The 22,828-nt window shown below is 42.0% G+C and overlaps 2 protein-coding genes and 2 non-coding genes across 5 annotated transcripts; 1 reads left to right on the forward strand and 3 right to left on the reverse strand.

Annotated features, from left to right (window-relative positions):
- Window positions 1-3,318: 3,318 nt before the first annotated feature.
- Window positions 3,319-6,441, reverse strand: Rpl21 (ribosomal protein L21). 2 transcript variants are annotated; one of them, XM_070003074.1, is made up of 6 exons: window positions 6,342-6,441; window positions 4,905-4,983; window positions 4,587-4,648; window positions 4,109-4,221; window positions 3,538-3,688; window positions 3,319-3,446 (listed from the first exon to the last, which is right to left on the reverse strand). In XM_070003074.1, exons 2-6 carry the CDS (start codon window positions 4,969-4,971, stop codon window positions 3,357-3,359), a joined length of 483 nt encoding a protein of 160 aa, XP_069859175.1. In that variant the 5' UTR covers window positions 4,972-4,983; window positions 6,342-6,441; the 3' UTR covers window positions 3,319-3,356. The 2 variants fall into 2 exon arrangements, with proteins under 2 accessions (XP_069859175.1, XP_069859176.1); XM_070003075.1 differs by lacking the exon at window positions 6,342-6,441 and adding an exon at window positions 6,097-6,184.
- On the reverse strand, window positions 3,946-4,072 carry LOC138814371 (small nucleolar RNA SNORA27). The gene has a single exon (XR_011367956.1). It is a non-coding gene; the product is annotated as a small nucleolar RNA SNORA27 (small nucleolar RNA).
- Window positions 4,303-4,373, reverse strand: LOC138814425 (small nucleolar RNA SNORD102). Its single transcript, XR_011368001.1, has one exon. It is a non-coding gene; the product is annotated as a small nucleolar RNA SNORD102 (small nucleolar RNA).
- Window positions 6,442-6,643: 202 nt separating the features above from the next.
- Window positions 6,644-14,179, forward strand: LOC138814144 (U3 small nucleolar RNA-associated protein 14 homolog A-like). The gene is made up of 2 exons (XM_070003073.1): window positions 6,644-6,738; window positions 8,163-14,179. Exon 2 carries the CDS (start codon window positions 8,453-8,455, stop codon window positions 10,688-10,690), a length of 2,238 nt encoding a protein of 745 aa, XP_069859174.1. The 5' UTR covers window positions 6,644-6,738; window positions 8,163-8,452; the 3' UTR covers window positions 10,691-14,179.
- The last annotated feature ends 8,649 nt before the right edge of the window (window positions 14,180-22,828 follow it).

Consider the following 22,828-nt stretch of genomic DNA (forward strand, 5'->3'; position numbering starts at 1 on the left):
CATGTCTGTCATGGGGGAGATGCTGAAGGAATTTTAGAAGTAATCTCCAAGCCTTTTTTTTTTTTTTTTAAATTCCTCTCCTTATTCACATCAGGTAAGTTAATAAATGAGATAACACTTTAAAATCTTGAAGGACAAAAGCAGGACTTCCATTGACTTAAGTTTATGAGCAAAGGAACTGGACACTTTCCCTCCCTGAATAGCTGGAAAATAAAGTAGACAAAATCAGTAACAAAATTAAAGGGGTAACAATTTAGAAAATCTAGATTACAAAGGGTCAGATTATAGCCCTGTTATTATCAGGGTTTTTACATCTGTTCAAAGTCATCAATTTGCATTATTGGATCTCAACAAAGCTGTGAAGACTATCTAATCTCCTCTACTACCTATCAGCACCAAGTTTCTACCTGTTACTTAGGCAATGGTTAAGGGAACAGTTCGCATGAGGAACATAGGTTCAAGCTTCTTGCAGTGACTATTGTAGCTTTTCCTTCTTAATTTTTCTCACACTTAAATAGCATATCCTTGATAGAGCAAGAGGCTGAGACAAATGTTATGGTACTAATGGTACTAATTCACTAATGATGGTCAAACATAGCTGACAGAAGCAAGGTCAGGTTGATTACAGGCTCATGCCTGTAATCCTAGCTTCTCAGGAGGCAGAGATCCTAGCATCATAGTTCAAAGCCTGCCCAGGCAGGAGTCCATGAGATTTTTATCTCCAATTAACCACCAGAAAACTGCAAGTGGCATCATGACTCTTTAAGTGGTAGAGTGCCACACTTGAGCAAGGGCTCAGGGACAGCGCCCAGGCTGAGTTCAAGTCCCATCAACCAAAAGACAAAAAAAAAAAAAAAAAAAAAAAAACTCCCCACAACTCAGCCAGATAAGTTGTGATACGACCAGTAGAATGCTGGTCCTGGTCTGCCTAGAGCTGCCCACCTATATGCTACTGGTTAGCTAGCTGCTAATCTTGCTTGGTGGCTGAGCTGTGTAAGTCACATTTGAACTCAACCTGCTGTTAACAGGAAATACACTGGCACTTCTGTCATTTTTGTCTTGTCTTTGGAAGTGGCAGCATAGAAATGAAGGGACAAGGGGGTGAACCAAGTCAGCAATGCTACTTACTAGACGTGTTGCAAATGAACTACTCAACTTTTAGGTGGGGATAAAAGGAAAAAAATTGGGATTGAAGGGGTGACACTGTACAAAAAGAAATGCACTCTACCCCATTTATGTAACTTTTACCACTCGTATACCTTTACCATAAAAAAATAAAAGTATCAGGCACTGGTGGCTCACACCTGTAATCTTACTCAGGAGGCTGAGATCTGAGGATGGCTGTTCAAAGCCAGCCAGGGCAGCAAAGTCCATAAGACTCATCTCCCAATAAATCACCAGAAAACTAGAAGTGGCACCGTGGTTCAAGTGGTAGAGCACCAGCCTTGAGCTCAAGAGTTGAGGGACAGTGTCCAGGCTGAGTTCAAACACCACAACCACCGCCCCCTGCCCCCCCAAAAAGTCCATGTAAACCCCGAAATACCATGACCAAAGACTTAAAATTCTAATATTTAAGTTATTTCATTCCCTAAACCATGTTTTTTAGCCATATCATATTGCTTAGTGCAATGTTTTAGTGCCTCTACCTCTAAACTGAAGATGTCAGTTGAGAACCAGAATTACAAAGTTTAGATTTAGGTACTTCATTCTTAGAAAATGAAGTTTCCCTAGTTTACATTCCAAATACTGGCTTCTAAATAAGTTAACAGAAACCAGCACTGAGCACCTGTTGAGAAACCTTCGAAGAATACAACACTGACAGATGGTATGGTAAGGTGTGTACTAGATGTCACTCCAAAGAGACATACAGATTTCTAATGTGAGTGGCCCCTAGGAGGAAAAAAATTCTGGAACACCAAACATGTGGCTGCCAAAGTAAACATGGCAAAGTGGAGACTAAATTTTTTCCTCTGTGAATGCTAGTTAAGTGCCCTAGTATACTTAAGGTTCTGTTCCTGACTTAATAATTTACTATGTACAGAACAGGTTAAAGGCTCCTCAAAAAAAAAAAAAATTCAACTCCATGTAGTGCTTAATCACATAGCTAGTTGAGAATACACAAAAAAGTTTACATTATCTTTAACTCTAATTTACAAGTTCCACATGCTGGAATCATCATTTTAGACTTCCAAATTATTGCTCCAAGCAGTTTTCCTTGTGAAGATAAATTGAAGTTCATTAGGAAGTATTATGAAAAGAAAAGCTGGAAGTTGCTGGATCATGCCATCAAGTCTTGCTCTTATTACTACCTTTTCAAGTAGGGAAACCAAGTTAGATTGGCTAAACAACCAGTAATATACTGAGAATAACCAGAGAAGTATGATCAAAGAGAAGGAACTGGCATGAGAAATCTACACTGTCTTGTATAAATGTTAATTCCTGATGGGTGACACAGGCCATTCAAGATTAGGCTTTCTCACCGGGCACCAGTGGCTCATGCCTGTAATCCTAGCTACTCAGGAGGCTGAGATCTGAGGATCATAGTTCAAAGCCAGCCCCGGCAGGAAAGTCCATGAGACTCTTACCTCCAAAAAACCACCAGAAAACTGGAAGTGGCGTTGTGGCTCAACTGGTAGAGTGCTTGCCTTGAGCTGAAGAGCTGAGGGACAGTGCCCAAGCCCAGAGTTCAAGCCCCACAACCAACCAAAAAAAAAAAAAAAAAAAAAAGGCTTTCTCTAGCTATTCACTTAGGGGAAAAAACACATAGCTACCAAAAAAAAAAAAAAAAAAAAAAACCAACCATGTATGTGTGTGTGTGTATATATATATATATATATATAGTCAGAAAATAAATAGTAACACATAAGGTGTGTTGGGAGGAGATAAACAAGGTATCACCTTGAAAGGAAGGACAAAGTCTTCAAGACACCAAGCCTTGATCTTGGGACTTTCAAGACACTGGAAACATGAATATTTTTTATGGTTTATACTAAACAGAATGGGATACCTAAACCCATCTATTTTTAGGCAGTATGCTTCAAAGGCAAATTCCTGCCCCGTATACTCCATCGATTTAGGGAACTTTCTCTATTTACTTCTACACATCTTCCAATGATGACTTGAGAGACTATTTCTAAATTTACATGAATATTTTAAGTATCTGGTGGTTTCCAAACCAATAACATTACCTATTGTACTCTAAACTTCTCATCTTTTTTATTTTCAAGAAAAATGGCAGATATAATAAAATGAACTGAGAGATAAAGTTTGCTTTACAGATTTCTTTGGGAAGATATGCCACACTTTTACTCAAGGTCATTTTTATAGTCCAGCAGTCTTTTATTTTTTAACATCTTTTAGGCCATGAATTCATAGGGAATAGGTTCCAATAGCTCAGGCTCCTTTCCGTTGGTTCTCACAAAATGTGCTTCTCTGGGTGGAGCAGGCTATTAAAAAAGAACATGTAAAACAACAAAAATTTAGTCTCAAAGTCTTAAGATATGTTCAATTCTTATTTGGAAATACCAAAGTTCTCACCTGGCGCTTCAGTTGAACCCAAGTTCCTTTCTCTTTGGCTTCCTTCTTTTTCTGGTCATTTTCTTTCACTCGTTTCAGGAAGCTATCTCGGCTCTTAGAGTGTTTAATATGCTCAATTCGCACATTAATCCTCTTGGCAAGGATCTTGCCCCTAGGAGAACACAAACTCTTCTAAGAGCTTCATCAAAAATACCACAGAAATGCAAAAAATGGTTTTAGCAGCTCCATTAAAATAAATGAGCTCTTTCCTTTCTGGGTTAAACTCCTAAGACAAAGATGTGGTTTCTTTACAATCAATTAGTCTCTAAGAGACCTTGAACATCACTACTGTAGCAGGAATAAAATGGCAGCCTGAATTAGCAATTTAGCCGGAACCAGGATGCTGATAGAAATGTTACTCTAAGTTAATTTTGTTTCCTCTGACAGGTTACAAAACAAACACTCAGTTTGTATGAGTTTTAAAAGGATATTTCCTTTGCCCCACTTGAATGACCAATGAAGACATAAGTCTCACTGGCAAAGTGAAAGGGGGTATTTATAGGAATAGCAGCCATCAAGAACTGTTACTTACTTAACTTGCTTGTTCACAACAATGCCAACAGCATGCTGGGTAACATTATAGACTCTTCCAGTTTTGCCATGATAACATTTGTGGGGCATTCCTTTTTGAACAGTACCCATTCCCTGGTTTAGAAAAAAGACAAACATTAATCTAACAATTTCCCTTTCCTTTCAAACCATAATTTCCTTTAATGGCAACTCAAGAACTCTCAGAGCCGGTGAAATGTGTTTTTCATATTGCTTCAAGCAATCAAAAAGACAATCATCATTAAGTTCTGGAGTGCCAGGATACAATTAAATACTGATTACAACAGAACAGCTTCTACTGGGGTTTTTATAAACAGTAGTGATTCTATGAACTTTGACTAAGCAGATTCCCTTAATCTTTAAAAGATCCAATAATAAAAGCAATATTCACTGGTACTTAAATTCCTACACTGGATTAAATCCAATTTCTAGTGATGCTTCCTCAAATTTAAGTGGTTTACCTTGATGTCTACAATATCACCCTTCTTGTAGATTCTCATGTACGTGGCCAAAGGAACAACTCCTACAAAAATAAAAATTTGGTTGTCAGTATTAAGACAAATTTTAGAGTAAAAAATACATGTGATTTTACATCTTACTAATGGACAATTTCTAACATAACAAAACCAATCTACATTTAACCTCCCCAAAATTTATCAATTAGTAGTTAAAATGAGCCTCATTTTCTTATATTGAAAACGTACCATACACATCCCAAGCACATGCTTATTAGTTATATAAACTGCAACACTTTGCTTGCTCAAGGTCAAACTACTTACCATGTTTCCGGAAGGGTCTAGAGAACATGTACCGAGTACCTCTCCTCTTTCCCTTTGTGTTCGTCATTTTGGCAAATTACTAAAAACACAAGTATAGTAAATCAAGTTGACATTTATACTTTTAATAAAGAAAATCCTAAAGCTCTACTCCGCCCCCCCCTTAAACACCTAGTTGTGTTACATACACAATTTATTTCACTACCAGATTTTCAAAACTCACATCAATATTATCTGCTCGTTTGTTTACAAGGAAACATGGTACAGGCAGATACTCAACAGTAAATGGCAACTAAATAGATCATTATCTAAAAATCCACCTGTAACTTTTTAAAACAGAACCACTGCCTTATTTCCACACATGGTTTTGACTAATCATTCAGCAGGAGAAATGCTATTAGTTGCAATCACTCATTCCACAAGGCAAAGTATAGCAGTTAGGTCTACCTTGACAGCAACCTAAGATAACGGTCACTAACAATCCTAAAAACCCATTAAATCTTTCCTGACCCCAGAGTCCATGCTCCTCTATCAGACACCCACCCAGAAGCCTACTTTACATGTACACCCAACACTTTTTTTCCGGAAGCAATATTCACCGTGCCAATCAATGAGGCTTAGATCAGTGAATTGTATATTAAAATAAGGATCTCTTCCTCCAAACTTCTTTAGGGCGGCATCTCTCAGTCCCTTTAACACATCCTGTGCTCTTTAATGATACCTCCCCCTCTTACCAGCATGGCACTCTTAAGGTAATTTTCCCTTCCTCCACAGAGGCCCAAACTTTTTTTTTTCCTTTTTATGGTACATGGGTTTGAACAAGGCTCGCGCCTGCTCCAATTCGACCGCTGGGGCCACACTTCCCAGCCCCCCAACTGCTTCGTAAGCAAAGGGATGTGAATCCACTAACCTACAGAGACCCGGAGTTTATTACTCAGATCGACCTTAGTGGCGCAGCCCCACCTAGGCATCACCGGAAACCAAAGCCGATGCCCCGCTTTATTCCCACTCCTGCGACCCCGAACTCGAGACAGCCCTGCCGAGCTCTGCCGCCGGCCGGGGGAAGGGACGGCACACGGCAAAGGCACTGGAAAGGCCGCAGGCCGCGCCGTCCCCGGCGAGCGCCCGGCATCCGGGGCCGAAGCCATGGAGCCCACAAGGCCGAGTTCTTGCTAGATTAACCCCAGGGCCTCACCTTCACCCGGTAAACCTGGTCTCGTCTCCCGACAGGGCCGCGCCGCCGCAGCCCGGCACTCGGCCCCCCGCCCGGCCCCGCTGATCGAGACCTGACAGACCACAGCCCAACCACGCACAGTAGCTAACGGGCTCTGGCTAGGACAAAGAGTTTCTCTACGAGGCAACCGCACGCCTCGGCGGCCACAAAGCTTACAAATAGAGCCCGTAGAACGCCGGGCGCCGGGAGCCACGCGCAGGCCCTACCTGGAAGATGGCGGCTCCGGCCAAAAGGAGGGGGGCGGGGCCACGGCGCGCGCCTTACAAGGGCCTTCGGGCTGCCCGTGACACTGCCTGAAGGGAACGCCGGCCGAAAGCAGGTGTCCTAGGGAAAGAGGTGGTCCTTGAGGACCAAGAAATTCTGTGACGATGTTTTCCTCTGCTGCCAACAAACAAGCAATGGCCCAACAAAATTCGACACCCGATCGTGTCAGACAGCCCGGAAAGGGGCCTTCAAGGACGCCAAGTAGGAGGCCGACGTCTCTGGCGTTTGACGTCATCACCGCGCCACGCCGCGCCTACGCGGAAGCGAGTTTCGTCCGGCTTCCAAGAGGCTGTCCAGAGACTGTTCAGGTCCTGCGGTGTTGGAGCTTCGAGACTGCCGGTAGCTGCTGTTTATTCACTTGATTGTGTGAGCATAAAAGGCAAACTATGGAGAAGTAGAAATGTCTAAATTCCATGTATTTCCAGGTTTCTCCCCTACGCGTCTAAACGCACCTGCTGATAGATTAAAGCCATTTTGAACAGATAAAAGGGACAGATTGAGTGCGAAAGCCAATATTCCACTTAGGGAAATTTGATGTAGACAAGGAAATTCATAATAGCATGGAGGGTAAGAGATATACGGACGAGTTATTACCAGCATGGAATGTTATGTGCTGCTTAAAAAAAAGCAAAACAAGATTGACCTCGGAAACAGGCAGAGGCCAGAGAGGAAAATGTAGAAGAACTAGTTCTCAAAGCTGTTGGTAATAGGGGGATGACGGAGAGGAGGGGATTGAGCTAACAAGGAGGATGTATACGGTAGACGCAGATTGTTTGCAATTATGAAAGTAGAACAATAAAACCTAGTGGAATTGTTTGGGGTAGGAGGGAAATTTTTGCGTGGTAGAGGAGTTGAGCTTGATTTGGAATATATTGTAAAAGTGTGGAAATGTAACAATGAAATTCCCCTTTTACAAACTAAGCTAGTAAAAATAGAAAAGCAAGGAGGAGGGAAGGAAAGAAAGAACTCTTCAACTCAGTTTGAAGATTTTTTGGGGGGAGGGGGCCCGGTTGTGGGGCCTGGGCGCTGCCTGGGCGCTGCCCCTCAGCTCTTCAGCTCAAGGCTAGCTCTCTACCACTTGAGCCACAGCGCCAGTTCCGGCTTTTTTCTTTTTGCTTATGTGGTGCTGAGGAATCGAACCCAGGGCCTCATGCATGCAAGGCAAGTGGTCTACCACTGAGCCACCTTCCCAGCCCCAATTTGAAGATTTATAAGGGCTGGAGTGGCTCAAATGGTGTATTGGCTGCCTAGGATGTGCAAGGTCCTCAGTTCAATCTGTAGTACTGGGAAAGAAAAAAAAGACATGTAGAATATGTTAAATATTGCTTACGTGTATGTGTATCTAGGGAAGTAGGAAATTAAAAAATGAAAAAAATCAGGGGCTGGGAAGGTAGCTCAGTGGTGGAGTGCTTGCCCTTGCATGCATGAGGCCCTGGGTTCGATTCCTCAGCACCACATAAGCAGAAAAAGCTGGAAGTGGTGCTGTGGCTCAAGTGGTAGAGCACTAGCCTTGAGCTGAAGAGCTGAGGGACAGTGCCCAGGCCCAGAGTTCAGGTACCATGACTGGCAAAAGAAAAAAGAAAAAATCAAATTAGAAAAGTGATTATGTCTGCAGGAAGAGGACAGTAAGGGAGGTTGTAGCTGAATTAACCATTAAGCAGGGTGTTAATATATGTGTTTTTTTTCCTCATACACCTTTAAAAATATTTTTCTTTTTTCCTCCCAACATGGTTCATTAATATATACAAAAAAAAACCAAACAGTTTTGAAGTTTGAACTACCAGACTTGTAAACAATAAGGAATGCAGCTTGAGCCAGGCACAGTGGCTCATATCTGTAATCCCAGCTGTTTAGGAGGCAGAAATCAAAAGGATCACAATTTTATGCCAGCCTGGGCAACAAGCTCCTGTCATCCTAACTTCAAGGAAAGCATAAGTAGGAGGATGCTGATCTCAGTTCACCTGGACAAAAAATGTGAGTTCCTACTTGAAAAATAACTTTCCTTTTGGCTTCCATCCATCCTTTGCCCACGTGGGAGAAGCAGTCTGCTGTGATGAACACAACCTGGGCTGCAGAGGACCTTCTGGCTTTGAGCCAGCAGGAAGCATTAGTGGATTTGCCCAACAACCACCCTGTGAGTGCCAGTGAAGATGAGTTGGACAGTGATGGAGAGAGAAAGCACCAAAAACTTCTGAAAGCAATCAGTTCCCTTAATGGAACTAGTAGGTGGAAATTGAGTGAGAGATCTGAAGCTAGTCTGAAGGTATCTGAATTCAATGTCAGTTCTGGAGGGTCAGGAGAAAAGCTGGTCCTTTCAGATCTGCTTGAGCCTGCTAAAACTTCCTCCTCATTGGATGCTATGAAAAAACAACTGTATAGAGTCAAGTCAAAGAAGATTCTGGGATTACCCCTCAACAAAGAAGAGGTTAAATGTATCCATAGAGAAATAGCATTCAATCAAACATCACAGACCCTTTCCAAATGGGATCCTATTGTTCTGAAGAATCGGCAGGCAGAGCAGCTGGTTTTCCCAGTGGTGAAGGAGCCATCAGCTTATGCTCCCATTGAATATGTGTTCAGTGGCTGGAAGGCAACAACACCCCTGGAGCAGGAAGTTTTTAACCTCCTTCATAAGAATAAGCAGCCAATGACAGACCCCGTACTGACTCCTGTGGAAAAAGCTTCCCTCAAAGCCATGAGTCTAGAAGAGGCTAAGATGCGCCAATCTGAACTTAAGAGAGCCCGAGCTCTGCAGTCCTACTATGAAGCCAGGGCTCGAAGAGAGAAAAAAATCAAAAGTAAAAAATATCACAAAATTGTGAAGAAAGGAAAAGCCAAGAAAGCTCTGAAAGAGTTTGAGCATCTGTGGAAGGTCAATCCAAGTGCTGCATTGGAAGAACTGGAAAAAATTGAGAAGGCCAGAGTGATGGAACGAATGAGCCTTAAGCACCAGAACAATGGGAAATGGGCCAAGTCAAAGGCAATTATGGCCAAATATGACCTAGAGGCTCGCCAAGCTATGCAAGAGCAATTGGCTAAGAACAAAGAACTGACACAGAAATTCCAAGTAATTTCAGAGAGTGAGGAAGAGGAAGGAAATGTAGAAGAAGAGCCCCTTGTCTCTGATGTGAATGAAATACAGATGAATGGGGATGTAACAAATCCCTGGATGTTCAGGAGGTGCAACAGTGATACAAAAGAGAATGAAATCCACAAGTTTTCTGAAGTCAAAGAAAATGAAAGACCATTGGCTGAGGAAGAAATTTTGTTGAGAGACTTTGAGGAAAAGCACTCCCTTAAAGAAGCATCTGAGCTCAACCACAATGGTGCGCCTATGGGCAGCCAAGAAATAAAAGAGTCTAACTGCCAGGAGGTATTATCTGAATTGAGGGTATTATCTCAGAAATGCAACAAGGAAAGCTATCACTCCAGAAAGCAAAAAGTGAATTTAGTGGGGACTGTTCTACAGGTCCAGAGAGAGGAACCTACCCCAGGGGAAGAGGAGCCACTATTGCTACAGAGGTCAAAGAGAATGCAGACTCAGGAACAGCTGGGCAAAGAAGAATGCTCTCAAAATGAGGAGCCTCTCAGACCTGTGCTAGAAAGGGAACACATGGAAAGGAACCTATGTAATAAGTCTGTCTCCAAGGGGAAGAAAAAGAAGGAGCAAATGATTGATCTACAGAACCTCCTAACTACAAAATCTCCTTATGTAAAGTCTTTGGCAGTTCCCACAGCTATAGAAGAGTTGGAAGATGAAGTGGAGAGAAACCAAAAGCAGATGATAAAGGAAGCTTTTGCTGGAGATGATGTCATCAGGGAGTTCTTAAAAGAGAAGGAGGAAACGGCAGAGGCAAATAAGCCAAGGGACATAGATCTGACATTGCCTGGCTGGGGTGAGTGGAGTGGTGTGGGCCTGAAACCTAGTGCCAAGAAAAGACGTCAGTTTCTTATTAAAGCTCCTGAAGATCCTCCAAGAAAAGACAAGAATTTGCCAAATGCAATTATCGCTGAGAAGCACAACATCCATGCTACAGCTCATCAGGTTCGAGTACTTCCATATCCATTCACCCACCACCAGCAATTTGAACAGACTATTCAGAACCCTGTAGGATCTATGTGGAACACACAGAGGGCATTCCAAAAGCTGACCACTCCCAAGGTTGTCACCAAGCCAGGCCATGTCATAAAGCCCATAAAGGCAGCAGATGTGGGCTACTGCTCTTCACGGTCTGACCTATCTGTCATACAAAATAGTACAAAACAACTCTCTAGACATCACCAGAAATAGCTGAAGGAAAACTGGAGTGATTTGCTAGAAGAGTGACATCTTGGGACTCATAACTGGGAGCTCTATCTGCTCCTGCACCTCCTTTGGTTGTTCCTTGCTGAAGGGTCAGTTCTAAAAGTAGCTTAGCACACTGGTATAGTTCCTCCATATCTAAAAAATAAAGATGTGTATGTGTGCACGTGTGTGTGTGTGTGTGTGTGTTAGTGAGCGTGCAAGTGTGGGTGTTGATCCTGGAGCTTGAACTCAGGGTCTGGGCACTATCCCTGAGCTTTTGTGCTTAGGCTAGTACTCTACCACATAAGCCACAACTTCTCTTCCAGCTTTTGGTGGTTTATTGGAGATGAGAATCTCATGGACTATCCTGATTGGGCTGGCTTTGAACTGTGATCCTCAGATCTCAGCTTCCTGAATTTCTAGAATTACAGGTGTGAGCCACCAGTGCCAGCAATAAAGATATTTTTATCTTTTTAAAATAACTAATATAAGAAGACTAGAGATGTTTCTGAAGTGGTAGAACACCTGCCTAGCATGAGGTGTTGAGTTCTAAACTAAAAGTAGGAAAAAAGTTGGAGGCATGGCTCAGTTGGTAGAGTACTAGCCAATGAGCAAAAGCGTTTGGTACCAAATTCATGTCCCAGTCTCAGACCAAAGGAAAAATAAATGATTTTATGTATATATCTATGTCTAGATATATAGCTATATCCATCTATGTGGAAGCAATCACTTGAAGACAGATGAGAGATATTCATGGGTAGTTAGATATTTTCATGTGTCAAAGTTGCAATACAGTTGTGAAGTCTGACAAATTTTGGTATATTTTCCATGGAGTTGTTTTTGTTATATATAATTTTGTTACCTAGGGGAAAAATTGAACTAGCTTGACTTTTTTTTTTCTTTTTTTGTTTTGTTTTTGGTCGGTCGTGGGGCCTGAATACTAGGCCTGGGTGCTGTCCCTTATTTCTTCAGCTCAAGACTAGCGCCCTGCCACTTGAGCCACATCTGGCTTTTTCTGCTTGTGTGATGCTTAGGAATCGAACCCAGGGCTTTGTGCATGCAAGGCAAGCACTGAGCCACCTTCCCAGCCCCTACCTTGACTTTTTATACGTTGTTTTCTTAACAGAGTTTATCTCAGTACTGCTTTAGCTTTGTAATTAAAAAAATTGAAAAACTAGTACAGCGATTTCCCATGTCCCCAGTCAGCATCCAGTTTTCCCTATAATTTGCATCTCACATTGATTAGTACACTTTTGAACCAATATTGTTACTGATGAAAATTCATAGTTTATACTTCCTTGGTTTTTATTTGAAATCTTTTTTCTGTTTCAGGATCTCATACTCATTATCATGTTTCTCTAGGTGCCTTTGGCTGTGGAGGTTTCTTAATTTTCCTTATTTTTGATAACTTGGTCAGTTTTGCAGGATACCCTACTATTAGAATTTGCCTGATTTTTTTTTTGCCTGGTTTTTGAAAATGATTTTAGGTATGTGTAGGATGCACTTTTTAAAAATCAGTTAAGTAACCTAAAAACCTTATCTGATTGAATATAAATAATGTTATTACATTGTTTTTGGAATATGTGCTTTTTTCACAGACTTCCTGAGTGAATCTAGAATGTGTAATTTCAAAAATAAACTGCATCAGTTGGAAGTTTTTGAATGTATGTATTCTGTGACTACAATTCCCATCCTTTAGTAACTGCTCAGGAACTTGAGGATAGGATTCAGTATTTTTCAGTCCCTTTGATATGTTGACTTTTACCTTCTAGACCCATTTTTGGGTTTAATTTTCTGTTCATTATTTCAGGTATTATAAGTTAACTCTTTTATGTCTTTTCCTTAGCAAATATACAACCTTTGATAAGTAATCAGTTCTCTTCTCCATGACAGTAATTCTACAGCTGAACATTATTGAAGAAAGTTTTGTAATCAGGATTACTATTAAAACTGTAAGTCCGGCTGGGAAGGTGGCTCAGTGGTAGAGCGCTTGCCTTGCATGCCTGAGGCCCTGGGTTTGATTCCTCAGCACCACATAAGCAAAAACAAAAAAGCCAGAAGTGGTGCTGTGGCTCAAGTGGTAGAGCACTAGCCTTGAGCTGAAGAGCTGAGGGACAGCGCCCAGGCCCAGAGTTCAGGCCCCACAACCGGACCCAAAAAACAAACAAACAAACAAACAAACAAAAAACTGTAAGTCGCAAACATGTTACCCTTGGGCTGTGTGTTTGCATGTAGACTTGTTTTATTCAGTCTACATAATATCTTAAAATATATTACATTAAGAAATCAAGCTAGTCTGCTGATGGATCACACCTATAATCCTAACTACTCAGGAGGCTGAGATCTGAGGATTGTGGTTCAAGGCAGTCCAGGCAGGAAAGTCCATGAGATTCTTATCTCCAATAAATCCTTCAGAAAAAGGCCAGAAGTGGCACTGTAGCTCATGAGCAGAGTGCTAGCCTTGAGTAAAAGAAGGCTAGGGACAAGGCCTAGGCCCTGAGTTCAAGCCCTAGAACTGTGTGCCCTCCCCACCCCCCAATAAAAGAGAGAGAGAAAGAATATTTAAAACTTCTCTTGAGGGCTGGGAAGGTGGCTCAGTGGTAGAGCGCTTGCCTTGCATGCTCAAGGCCCTGGGTTCAATTCCTCAGCACCACGTAAGCAAAAAGAAAAAGCCGGAAGTGGCGCTGTGGCTCAAGTGGTAGAGCGCTAGCCTTGAGCTGAAGAGCTCAGGGACAGCGCCCAGGCCCAGAGTTCAAGGCCCCACGACCGGACCCAAAAAAAAAAAAAAAAAACTTCTCTTGAAAAAGCAGGAGATCTGGCAATATACATCTGACAGTCTTTGCTGTTTTCCATTTAGTTTGGATATGTATTTTTTGAGTTCCTTGACTACCCATCCTGCTTCAGTCATTTTCTCTTTGGTCCCTATAGTTGTTTTAAGTTTTAGATTTTTAGCTTCTGCTCTCAATTTCTGATTTTTCAAAGTAGTGGGTAAGCTTATTTTTATTCTACTTAAATTTTTATCTTTGTCATAAAACAGTTTTAATTCCAAGGCAGTTTTTGTGTTTTATTTCTTAACATGTTATTTAATTCTCTCAATCTTGTCTGTGTGTAATCAATAATAGTAATATTAATATTATTTAAGAAAAGAATAATTAAGCTGGGCACCAGTAGCTCCTATCTATAATCTTAGCAACTCAGGAGGCTACAATCTAAGGATCACAGTTCAAGAAAAATCTGTGAGACTCTTTATTTCCAATTAACAACCATAAAAGCTGGAAGTAAGAGTTCTGGCTCAATGGTGGCGTTCTAGCCTTGACTAAAAACAGTTCAGGGAAAGTGCCTGGGCTATGAATTCAAGCCCCAGTACCACCCGCGCCCCTCTCCCCAAAAAAAAGCCTCATAAATTCAGAAATAAAAATAATATGCTAAAAAATGTCTTAATGAAATGTGTGCACCATTTTGCATATTGTACTTGTTTTCCTAGTATATATAAATGAATATAGTGTTTATGTAGGCATGTATGTCTGTGTCTATACACTAATCGAGTATGAAGGCATGTACGTCTATATCTATATATTAAGGTTGAAAAATACTTTTTAAAACCTACCAAAATGCATGAGTCCTAAGTGTACAATTGGATTTGTGTGTGTATGCTGGCCCTGGGGCTTGAAATTAGACCTGAGTACCACCCCTGAGATTTTTTGCTCTAGGCTAATGTTCTGCCACTTGCCACAGCTCCACTTCTGGTTGTTAGAGATAAGAATCTCACAGTATTTCCTTCCTGGACTGGCTTTGAACTTCCATCCCCAGATCTCAGCCTCCTGAGTAGTTAGAATTACAGGCCTGAGCCACAGATACTCAACTGGATAGTTTTTTTAAGTTTATTTTTTATTTTTTTTCCTGTTACAAAGGTGATGTACAGAGGGGTTACAGTTACATAAGTCAGGTAAAGAATACATTTCCTTTTGGACAGTGACACCCCTTTCCTCGCTCCCAGTTTTTCCTTCCCATCTCCACCCACAAATTGTATGGTTGATTTTCAACCTAGTGTCCAGTGAGTACCACTGCTGCATTTGTTCACCTTTGTTCCTCCATTTCTGTGCCCTCTTACCTTCCCAAAGACAGATAAATTAACAAATAAGACAAAAAGAAAAGAAAACAAAAACAGCAATAAAGAAAAAAAAACTTTTCTATTTCCTGAGTTCACTCTTGAGTTTCACTCCTAAGAGTAGCTGGATGACTTTTTTTACAATAATGTATGTAATCTTATAATCAACAGTCCCATCAAGATACACAATTAGGCCATACAGTTTAGGAGCGTGACTCATGGTAGAGTGCCAGCTTAGCAAGTTTTAGGTCCTGAGTTCAAAAAACCCAAGTATTTGGGGCGGGGTGGAGGGGAAGGACTAAAGAATTAGAATATTGTGGACTGGGAAGGTGGCTCAGTAGTAGAGCGCTTGCCTTGCATGCATGAGGCCCTGGGTTCAATTCCCCAGCACCACATAAGCAGAAATTTTAAAAAAGCCAGAAGTGGCATTGTGGCTCAAGTGGTAGAGTGCTAGCCTTGAGCTGAAGAGCTGAGGGACAGCACCCAGGCCCAGAGTTCAGGCCCCATGATCAGACCCCCCCCTCCAAAAAAAAGGATTAGAATATTGTCATTTCTCCTGGAAAGTTCTCGGGGATTCTTTTCCTTAATCCTTTCCTTTTAATCTATCCTTTTTTTTTGGGGGGGGGGGGGTATGGTCGTGGGGTCTGAACTCTGGGCCTGGGCGCTGTCCTTCAGCTCTTCAGCTCAAGGCTAGCGCTCTACCACTTGAGTCACAGCGCCACTTCTGGCTTTTTTCTTTTTGCTTATGTGGTGCTGAGGAATCGAACCCAGGGCCTCAGGCATGCAAGGCAAGCACTCTACCACTGAGCCAACTTCCCAGCCCCTTAATCTATTCTTCCACTAAAATCATATATTATTCTGATTTTTATTTTCTTTTCAGTGTTTTATAATTGAACCAAGAGCCTTGAGCATGCTAGGCAAACACTACTCTTGGCTAAAACCTCAGCCCCAAATGTTTTGATTTCTGTTCATTTTGTCTCTTCTTGAATTTTGTATAAATAGGACCATGTCCTCTTTTTTCTTTTGTCTTTGTTCTACTTAGTGTTTTTAAGATCCAACCATGTTGTTTGTACTCATAGAGGTTTTTGTTTTGGGGTTTTTTGTTTGTATTTTAATGTTGAGAATTGAACCCAGGTCTCATAGTTGCTGGGCAAAGCATTTTATCACTCGAGCTACATCCCCATCTCCTCGGTTCGCATTTTTTTTTGGGGGGGGGGTCCGGTCGTGGGGTCTGAACTCTGGGCCTGGGCGCTGTCCCTCAGCTCTTCAGCTCAAGGCTAGCGCTCTACCACTTGAGCCACAAGGCCACTTCCGGCTTTTTTCTTTTTTTGCTTATGTGGTGCTGAGGAATCGAACCCAGGGCCTCATGCATGCAAGGCAAGCGCTCTACCACTGAGCCAACTTCCCAGCCCTGCATTTTGTTTTTGAGATAGGTTTTTACTCAATTCCCTGGTGCTAGCCTCAAACTTATCATTCCCCTGCCTCTAATTCCCAGTAGCTAGAGAATAGGTTTGGCCATAATCCTAGCTAGTTCAATTCTTTTCATTAGTAATTAGTATTCCACTTTTTTGGGGGGGTTAGGGGGGTCCAGTCGTGGGCCCGAACTCTGGGCCTGTGCGCTGTCCCTCAGCTCTTCAGCTCAAGGCTAGCACTCTACCACGTGAGCCACAGTGCCACTTCCGGCTTTTTTTCTTTTTTGCTTATGTGGTGCTGAGGAATCGAACCCAGGGCCTCATGCATGCAAGGCAAGTGCTCTACCGCTGAGCCACCTTCCACTTTTTTAATATACACAATTTATTTTTCTCTTGGTGGAATTTTTGTTTACATCTTTATTAGCCTATATTAATTATACAAGTGAGGGTTCATTGTGATATTTCCATATGTACATAAAATATATCTGATCAAATTCATCCCCTTGCCAGGAGTTGGTGGTTCATGTCTATAATCCTAGCTATTCAGGAGGCTGAGATCTCAAGACTGAGGTGTGAAGCTAGCCTGCGCAGATAAACCCAAGACTGCTCCTCAGTCAGTAAAGAACTAAAAGTTAGGAGTGTGGCACAAGTCCAGCTGTGAGCAAAAGTATGAGGCCCAGGTTCAAACCTCACTACCAACATGCTCACACACACACATATCCATACTCATACAACATACACAAGTCATTCTTTCTGTCACTCTCCCTCATTCCTTTTCTCCCCCTTGTTAAAAGTTTCTTGATGGAAATTTGAATTGTTCACTTTTTTATTTTGAATAGATTTTTTTGTGAACACTAACATTTTTTTCCAGTAAATATCTAGATGTTATTTATTCACTAATTATTATAAAATAGGTATATGTCTAACTTCATAAAATACTGCTAGGTAATTTTCCAGTTTAATTTATTTAGCGTTTTCCTCTAGAAATATAAGACATCATCATTATTCATTTTTATGATATAGAGTCACAAGCTGATATTCAGCATAGTCTTTTTTTTTTTTTTTTGGTTGGTCATGGGGCCTGAACTCTGGGCCTGGGCATTGACTGTCCCTCAGTTTTTCAGCTCAAGGCTAGTGCTCTACCATTTGAGCTACAGCACCACTTCCCGCTTTTTCTGCTTATGTGGTACTGAGGAATTGAACCCAGGGTCTCGTGCATTCAAGGCAAGTACTCTACCACTGAGCCACCTTCCCAGCCTACCCAGCATAGTCTTTGAAGTCTTAAACTCAAAGGGTCCTATTGCTTTAGACCCCCAAATGCTGAAACTATAGGCAAACATCATCTCACCAGGCTAGGCATGTATCTTCACTACAAGTTTCTTTTCTTTATTTACTTGTGCTGGTCCTCAGGGCTTTTTTTGCTCAAGGCTAGTACTATATCAACTTTACTGTACTATACTATACTATACCAACTTTATTTACTTGTGCTGGTTCTCAGAGCTTTTTTTGCTTAAGGCTAGTACTATACCAACTGTGTGTGTGTGTGTGTGTGTGTGTGTGTGTGTGTGTGTGTGTGTGTGTGTGTGTGTGTGTGTCAGTCCTAGGACTTGAACTCAGGGCCTGGGCACTGTCCCTGAGCTGCTTTTGCTCAAGGCTAGCACTTTGCCACTTGCTATACTATATCAACTTTATTTACTTGTGCTGGTTCTCAGAGCTTTTTTTGCTTAAGGCTAGTACTATACCGTGTGTGTGTGTGTGTGTGTGTGTGTGTGTGTGTGTGTGTGCTGGTTCTCAGAGCTTTTTTTGCTTAAGGCTAGTACTATACCGTGTGTGTGTGTGTGTGTGTGTGTGTGTGTGTGTGTGTGTGTGTGTGTGTGTGTGTGTGTGTGTGTGTGTGTGTGTGTGTGTGTGTGTGTGTGTGTGTGTGTGTGTGTGTGTGTGTGTGTGTGTCCTAGGACTTGAACTCAGGGCCTGGGCACTGTCCCTGAGCTGCTTTTGCTCAAGGCTAGCACTTTGCCACTTGAGCCACAGCACTACTTTTGGCTTTTTTTTTTTTTAATAATGGTTAATTTGAGATAAGAGTTCATGGATTTCCCTGTCTCAGCTGTCTTTGAAGCATGATCCACAGTTTCCTGAGTAGCTAGGATTACAAGCATGAGCCATAGCACTCAGGTGGTTTTTGTTTTTGTTTTTTTTTGTTAGTTGTGGGGCTTGAACTCTGGGCTTGGGCACTGTCCTTCAGCTCTTCAGATCCAGGCAGGCGCTCTACTGCTTGAGCCACAGCAGCACTTCCTGTTTTCTAGTGGTTTATTGGAGATAAGAGTCTCAAGTACTTTCCTGCCCAGGTTGGCCTTGAACTGTGATCCTCAGATCTCAGCCTCCTGAGCACCCAGCTCAGGTTTATTTTTTATATTTTATATTTCATTTTATTTTGCTGGTAAACTCAAAGCCTCAGTCAAGCTAGGTAAGTACTCTGTCACTGATGTATATCTAGCCCTAATATATTAGTGTCACTAGCTCCATTATATAGATCTTTTTTTTTTTTTTTTTTGGGGTCCGGTCCTGGGCCTGAGCTCTGGTGCTGTCCCTCAGCTCTTCAGCTCAAGGCTAGTGCTCTACCACTTGAGCCACAGTGCCACTTCCGGCTTTTTTCCTTTTTGCTTATGTGGTGCTGGGGAATCGAACCCAGGGCCTCATGCATGCAAGGCAAGCGCTCTACCACTGAGCCACCTTCCCAGCCCCCATTATATAGATCTTAAAACCAAAGTTGTTTCCTGACTTTGTAATGGTCAGTTTGTCTAATTTGAGGTGCTTAATGTACATAGAATAAAAAACATTAATTTTTAAAAATTATTTTTTTTGTCAGTGATGGGGCTTGTACTCAGGGCCTGGGCACTGTCCCTGACCTATTTTGCTCAAGGCTAGTGCTCTTTTGAGTCACAGTATCACTTCTGGTTTTCTGGTTGTTAATTGGAGATAAGAGTCTCCTGGGCTTTACTTCTTGGGCTGTCTTCAAACCATGATCCGCAGATCTCAACCTCCTGAGTAACTAGAATTACAGGTGTAAGCTACCCATGCCTGACTGATATTTCATTTTATTTATTTATTTGTGCACTTGAACTCAGAACCTGGGAGCTATTACTTAGCTTTTACTCTCAAGGCTGGTGCTTTACCATGTGACCCACATCTCCACTTCTTGCTTTTTGTTGGCTGATTGAAGATAAAAGTCTCATAAAATTTCCTGCCTGAGCTGGTTTCAAACTGAAACCCTCAGATCTCAGCCTCCTGAGTAGCTAGAATTTATAGTGTGAGCCACCAGCACCTGGTTGTGTTGATATTTAACATGAAACAGGTAGTAAATTAAATGTATAAAGTAGGAAAGCTGAAAATTCACTGCTCATTCATCATTTATGAGTATCTAGATTAAGTCAGGCACTGTACTAAGTGATAAGACTATAAACATGAATAAAACATGTTGCTTGACCTTCAAGGAACCTACAAAGAGTCTGGTGAAAAAGAATGGCCAGTCCATGACAGCATTCTAATGGAGTAATAAAAGATTGAGCAGGAGGGCTATGGGGGCTCTGTGGAGGAAGCCTTTGGCTCTTAATAGGAAGAAAGGTAAGAGAAGAGAACCCTGGACAGAAGAGGTTTGCTTCACAGAGAAGTTCTAACTTTGACCAAAAAAACAAGTAGCAAAGGTATTTCAGACAAGTGGAATATGTTATGTTGAGGCAGAGAGATAGATAACAACTTTGAAGAACTCAGAGAAATAAAGGTGGTCTAAAGGTTACAGGAAATGAGGTCCACAAATGAACAGGAATGTGGTTTGTAAAAATGAGGGAAACTTGTTGGCACTGGTGTCTCATGATTCGTAATTCTAGCTACTCAGGAGACAGATCTGAGGATTGTGGTTCAAAGCCATCCCAGGCAGGAAAGTCTATGATACTCTTCAATAAACAGCCAAAAGAAATGGAGGTGTGGCTCAAGTGGTAGAGTGCTAGCCTGAAGCAAAAAAAGCTCAAGGACAGCACTCAGGCCATGTGTTTAAGCCCTAGATTTAAGTGAAATACTAAACAAAACACAAATTTTGGTCATGAAGCTAAATTCTCACCTCTACAGATTTCTTCCCCCCCCCCCCCCGCCCCCATCGCTCTGTCTGTCTGTCTGTCTCTGTCTCTGTCTCTGTCTCTGTCTGTCTGTCTGTCTGTCTGTCTCTCTCTGTCTCTCTGTCTCTGTCTCTGTCTCTGTCTCTCTCTCTCTCTCTCTCTCTCTCTCTCTGCTATTTCTCCTGTGAAATTATTTTGTTCTTGTTTGTTTTTTGTGCCAATCCTGGTGCTTGACTACAGGCCTGGGTGCTGTCTCTGAGCATTTTTACTCAATTCTAGTGCTATACCACATGAGTCATAACTCCACACTTTTTGCTGGTGAATTGCAGATAAGAGTCTCACAGACTTTCCTGTCCAGGCTAGCTTTGAACCCCTGTCCTCAGATCTCAGCCTCTCGAGTAGCTAGGATTATAGGCATGAGCAGTGGGTGCCCATCTGTTCTGTGGTAGTTTTTTGTTGTTGTTGATGGTGGTGGTAGTAGTCATGGAGCTTGAACTTAGGGTCTGGGCACTGTCCCTGAGCTTCCATCCTCCCCAACCAAAAAAAGCTAGTATTCTACCACTTTAAGCTACAGCCCCACTTCTGGTTTTCTGGTGGTAAATTGGAGATAAGAGTCTCATGGACGTTCCTACCAGGGCTAGCTTCGAACCTGGATCCTCAGAATTCAGCCTCCTGAGTAGCTAGGCGTGAGCACCAGCACCTGGCTATGTTTTTGTTTAATCAAAATATGTGTTTCATTCCATTTTGATTTTCAGAAGACACTGGCCATTTAACTCTGAAGACCAAATTTCCAACCTGGAGTAAACATGGCTCTAGTTGGGCTGACTGATTATCTCCCTTCTCATTTGTGATTTGCCCTTTGTCCTGGTAGATTATTGGTAGAACAATTCCAAGGAAGAACTTCATTGTCCAGGAATTCATCCAGATTTTTCTGTCCCTGAATTCTGTCTTTCATTGTAGCTTCAAAAATACCTTTTTGGCTGGGCACTGGTGGCTCACGCCTGTAATCTTAGCTACTCAAGAGGCTGAGATCTGAGGATCATAGTCAAAGCCAGCCCAGGCAGGAACATTCGAGAGACTCATATCTCCAGTAAACTACCAGAAAACCGGAAGTGCTGCTGTGGCTCAAGCAGTAGAGCGCTCACCTGGATCTGAAGAGCTGAAGGACAGCACCCAAGCCCAAAGTTCAAGCCCCATAACTGACAAAAAAGAAAAAGAAAAAAAGAAATTATCTTTACCTGAGACTCTTAAGTGGAGAACGGAGAAGTTAGAACCCCATCAAATGATCAGATGTATAATACAGGAAATATATGGTAGTGAATAGGAGAGTGGAGGAAGCTATTCCTTTTGGTAATGTTTTTTTTTTTTTTTTTTTTTTTTTTTTTTTTTTTTTTTTTTTGTCGGTTGTGGGCTTGAACTCTGGGCCTGGGCGCTGTCCCTTAGCTCTTCAGCTCAAGGGGAGCCCTTTTGGTAATGTTTAGTGAGGCAAACACAATCTCAGAATGTGGAGAATGAGGGGTTGGGAAGGTGGCCCAGTGGTAGAGTGCTTGCCTTGCATGCTTGAGGCCCTGGGTTTGATTCCTCAGCACCACACAACCAGAAAAAATCTGGAAGTGGTGCTGTGGCTCAAGTGGTAGAGCACTATCCTTGAGTTGAAAAGCTGAGAGATAGTGCCCAGGCCCAGAGTTCAGGCCCCATGACAAAAAAAAAAAAAATGTGGAGAATGAACATGATATTGGAATTTTGAAATTTAGACTAACTTGTAGTCTTGTAATAAATTCAACATGTTCACTAGTTGTAGTCATTGATACTCTACACTTCTCATGATTTTGCTTATTTTCCTAGGTAACACCATTACTTGAGCTATGCTATGGTGGTTACTCTTTGTTTTTAAGAAGAGGCTCTCCCTCTTTTCTTTCTTTCTTTTTTTTTTTTTTTTGGGGGGGGGTCCGGTTGTGGGCCTGAACTCTGGGCCTGGGCGCTGTCCCTCAGCTCTTCAGCTCAAGGCTAGTGTTCTACCACTTGAGCCACAGCACTACTTCCGGGTTTTTTCTTTTTGCTTATGTGGTGCTGAGGAATCGAACCCAGGGCCTCATGCATGCAAGGCAAGCTCTCTACCACTGAACCACCTCCCCAGCCCTGCTCTCCCTCTTTTCCAACACATTCATGATTCTTCATAATGATTCTGATTGGGGCAGACACATTTTTGTTCTGTCCTTATTCCTGATTGATTAATGGATATTGATGATGGCAACATGAACCTGAGTTGAGAAGATTCAGAGATTAATTCCAGGCTCAATAAATAATAGATTACAGATAGTTGATGGGAGCTCACTGAGGAGTAAATCACTTTGATGGGACATAATTTTGTCAATTCAACTGGTAGTAGAAACTATTTGCTTCAAATCAAGTAATTTGATGAAAAATGAGTCAAAGGTCTGTACTTAAATAGAAACAGGCTAGAGGGCCAGAGAGGTTAGGGCTTATATAGGGACATTGGGCAGAGATTGTTGTC

The sequence above is a fragment of the Dipodomys merriami genome, unplaced genomic scaffold (assembly GCF_024711535.1).
Source record: "Dipodomys merriami isolate MVZ:Mamm:240054 unplaced genomic scaffold, mDipMer1.0.p SCAF_6, whole genome shotgun sequence".
NCBI classification, from domain to species: domain Eukaryota; kingdom Metazoa; phylum Chordata; class Mammalia; order Rodentia; family Heteromyidae; genus Dipodomys; species Dipodomys merriami.

Coding starts and splice junctions, on each gene's coding strand:
- Rpl21 (XM_070003074.1), bottom strand. CDS start 4,971: ATGACGAACACAAAGGGAAAGAGGAGAGGTACTCGGTACATGTTCTCT. Junction 4,222..4,586: donor GTGATATTGTAGACATCAAG/GTAAACCACTTA, acceptor TTTCTAAACCAG/GGAATGGGTACTGTTCAAAA. Junction 3,689..4,108: donor GTTGTGAACAAGCAAGTTAA/GTAAGTAACAGT, acceptor GTGTTCTCCTAG/GGGCAAGATCCTTGCCAAGA.
- LOC138814144 (XM_070003073.1), top strand. CDS start 8,453: ATGAACACAACCTGGGCTGCAGAGGACCTTCTGGCTTTGAGCCAGCAG.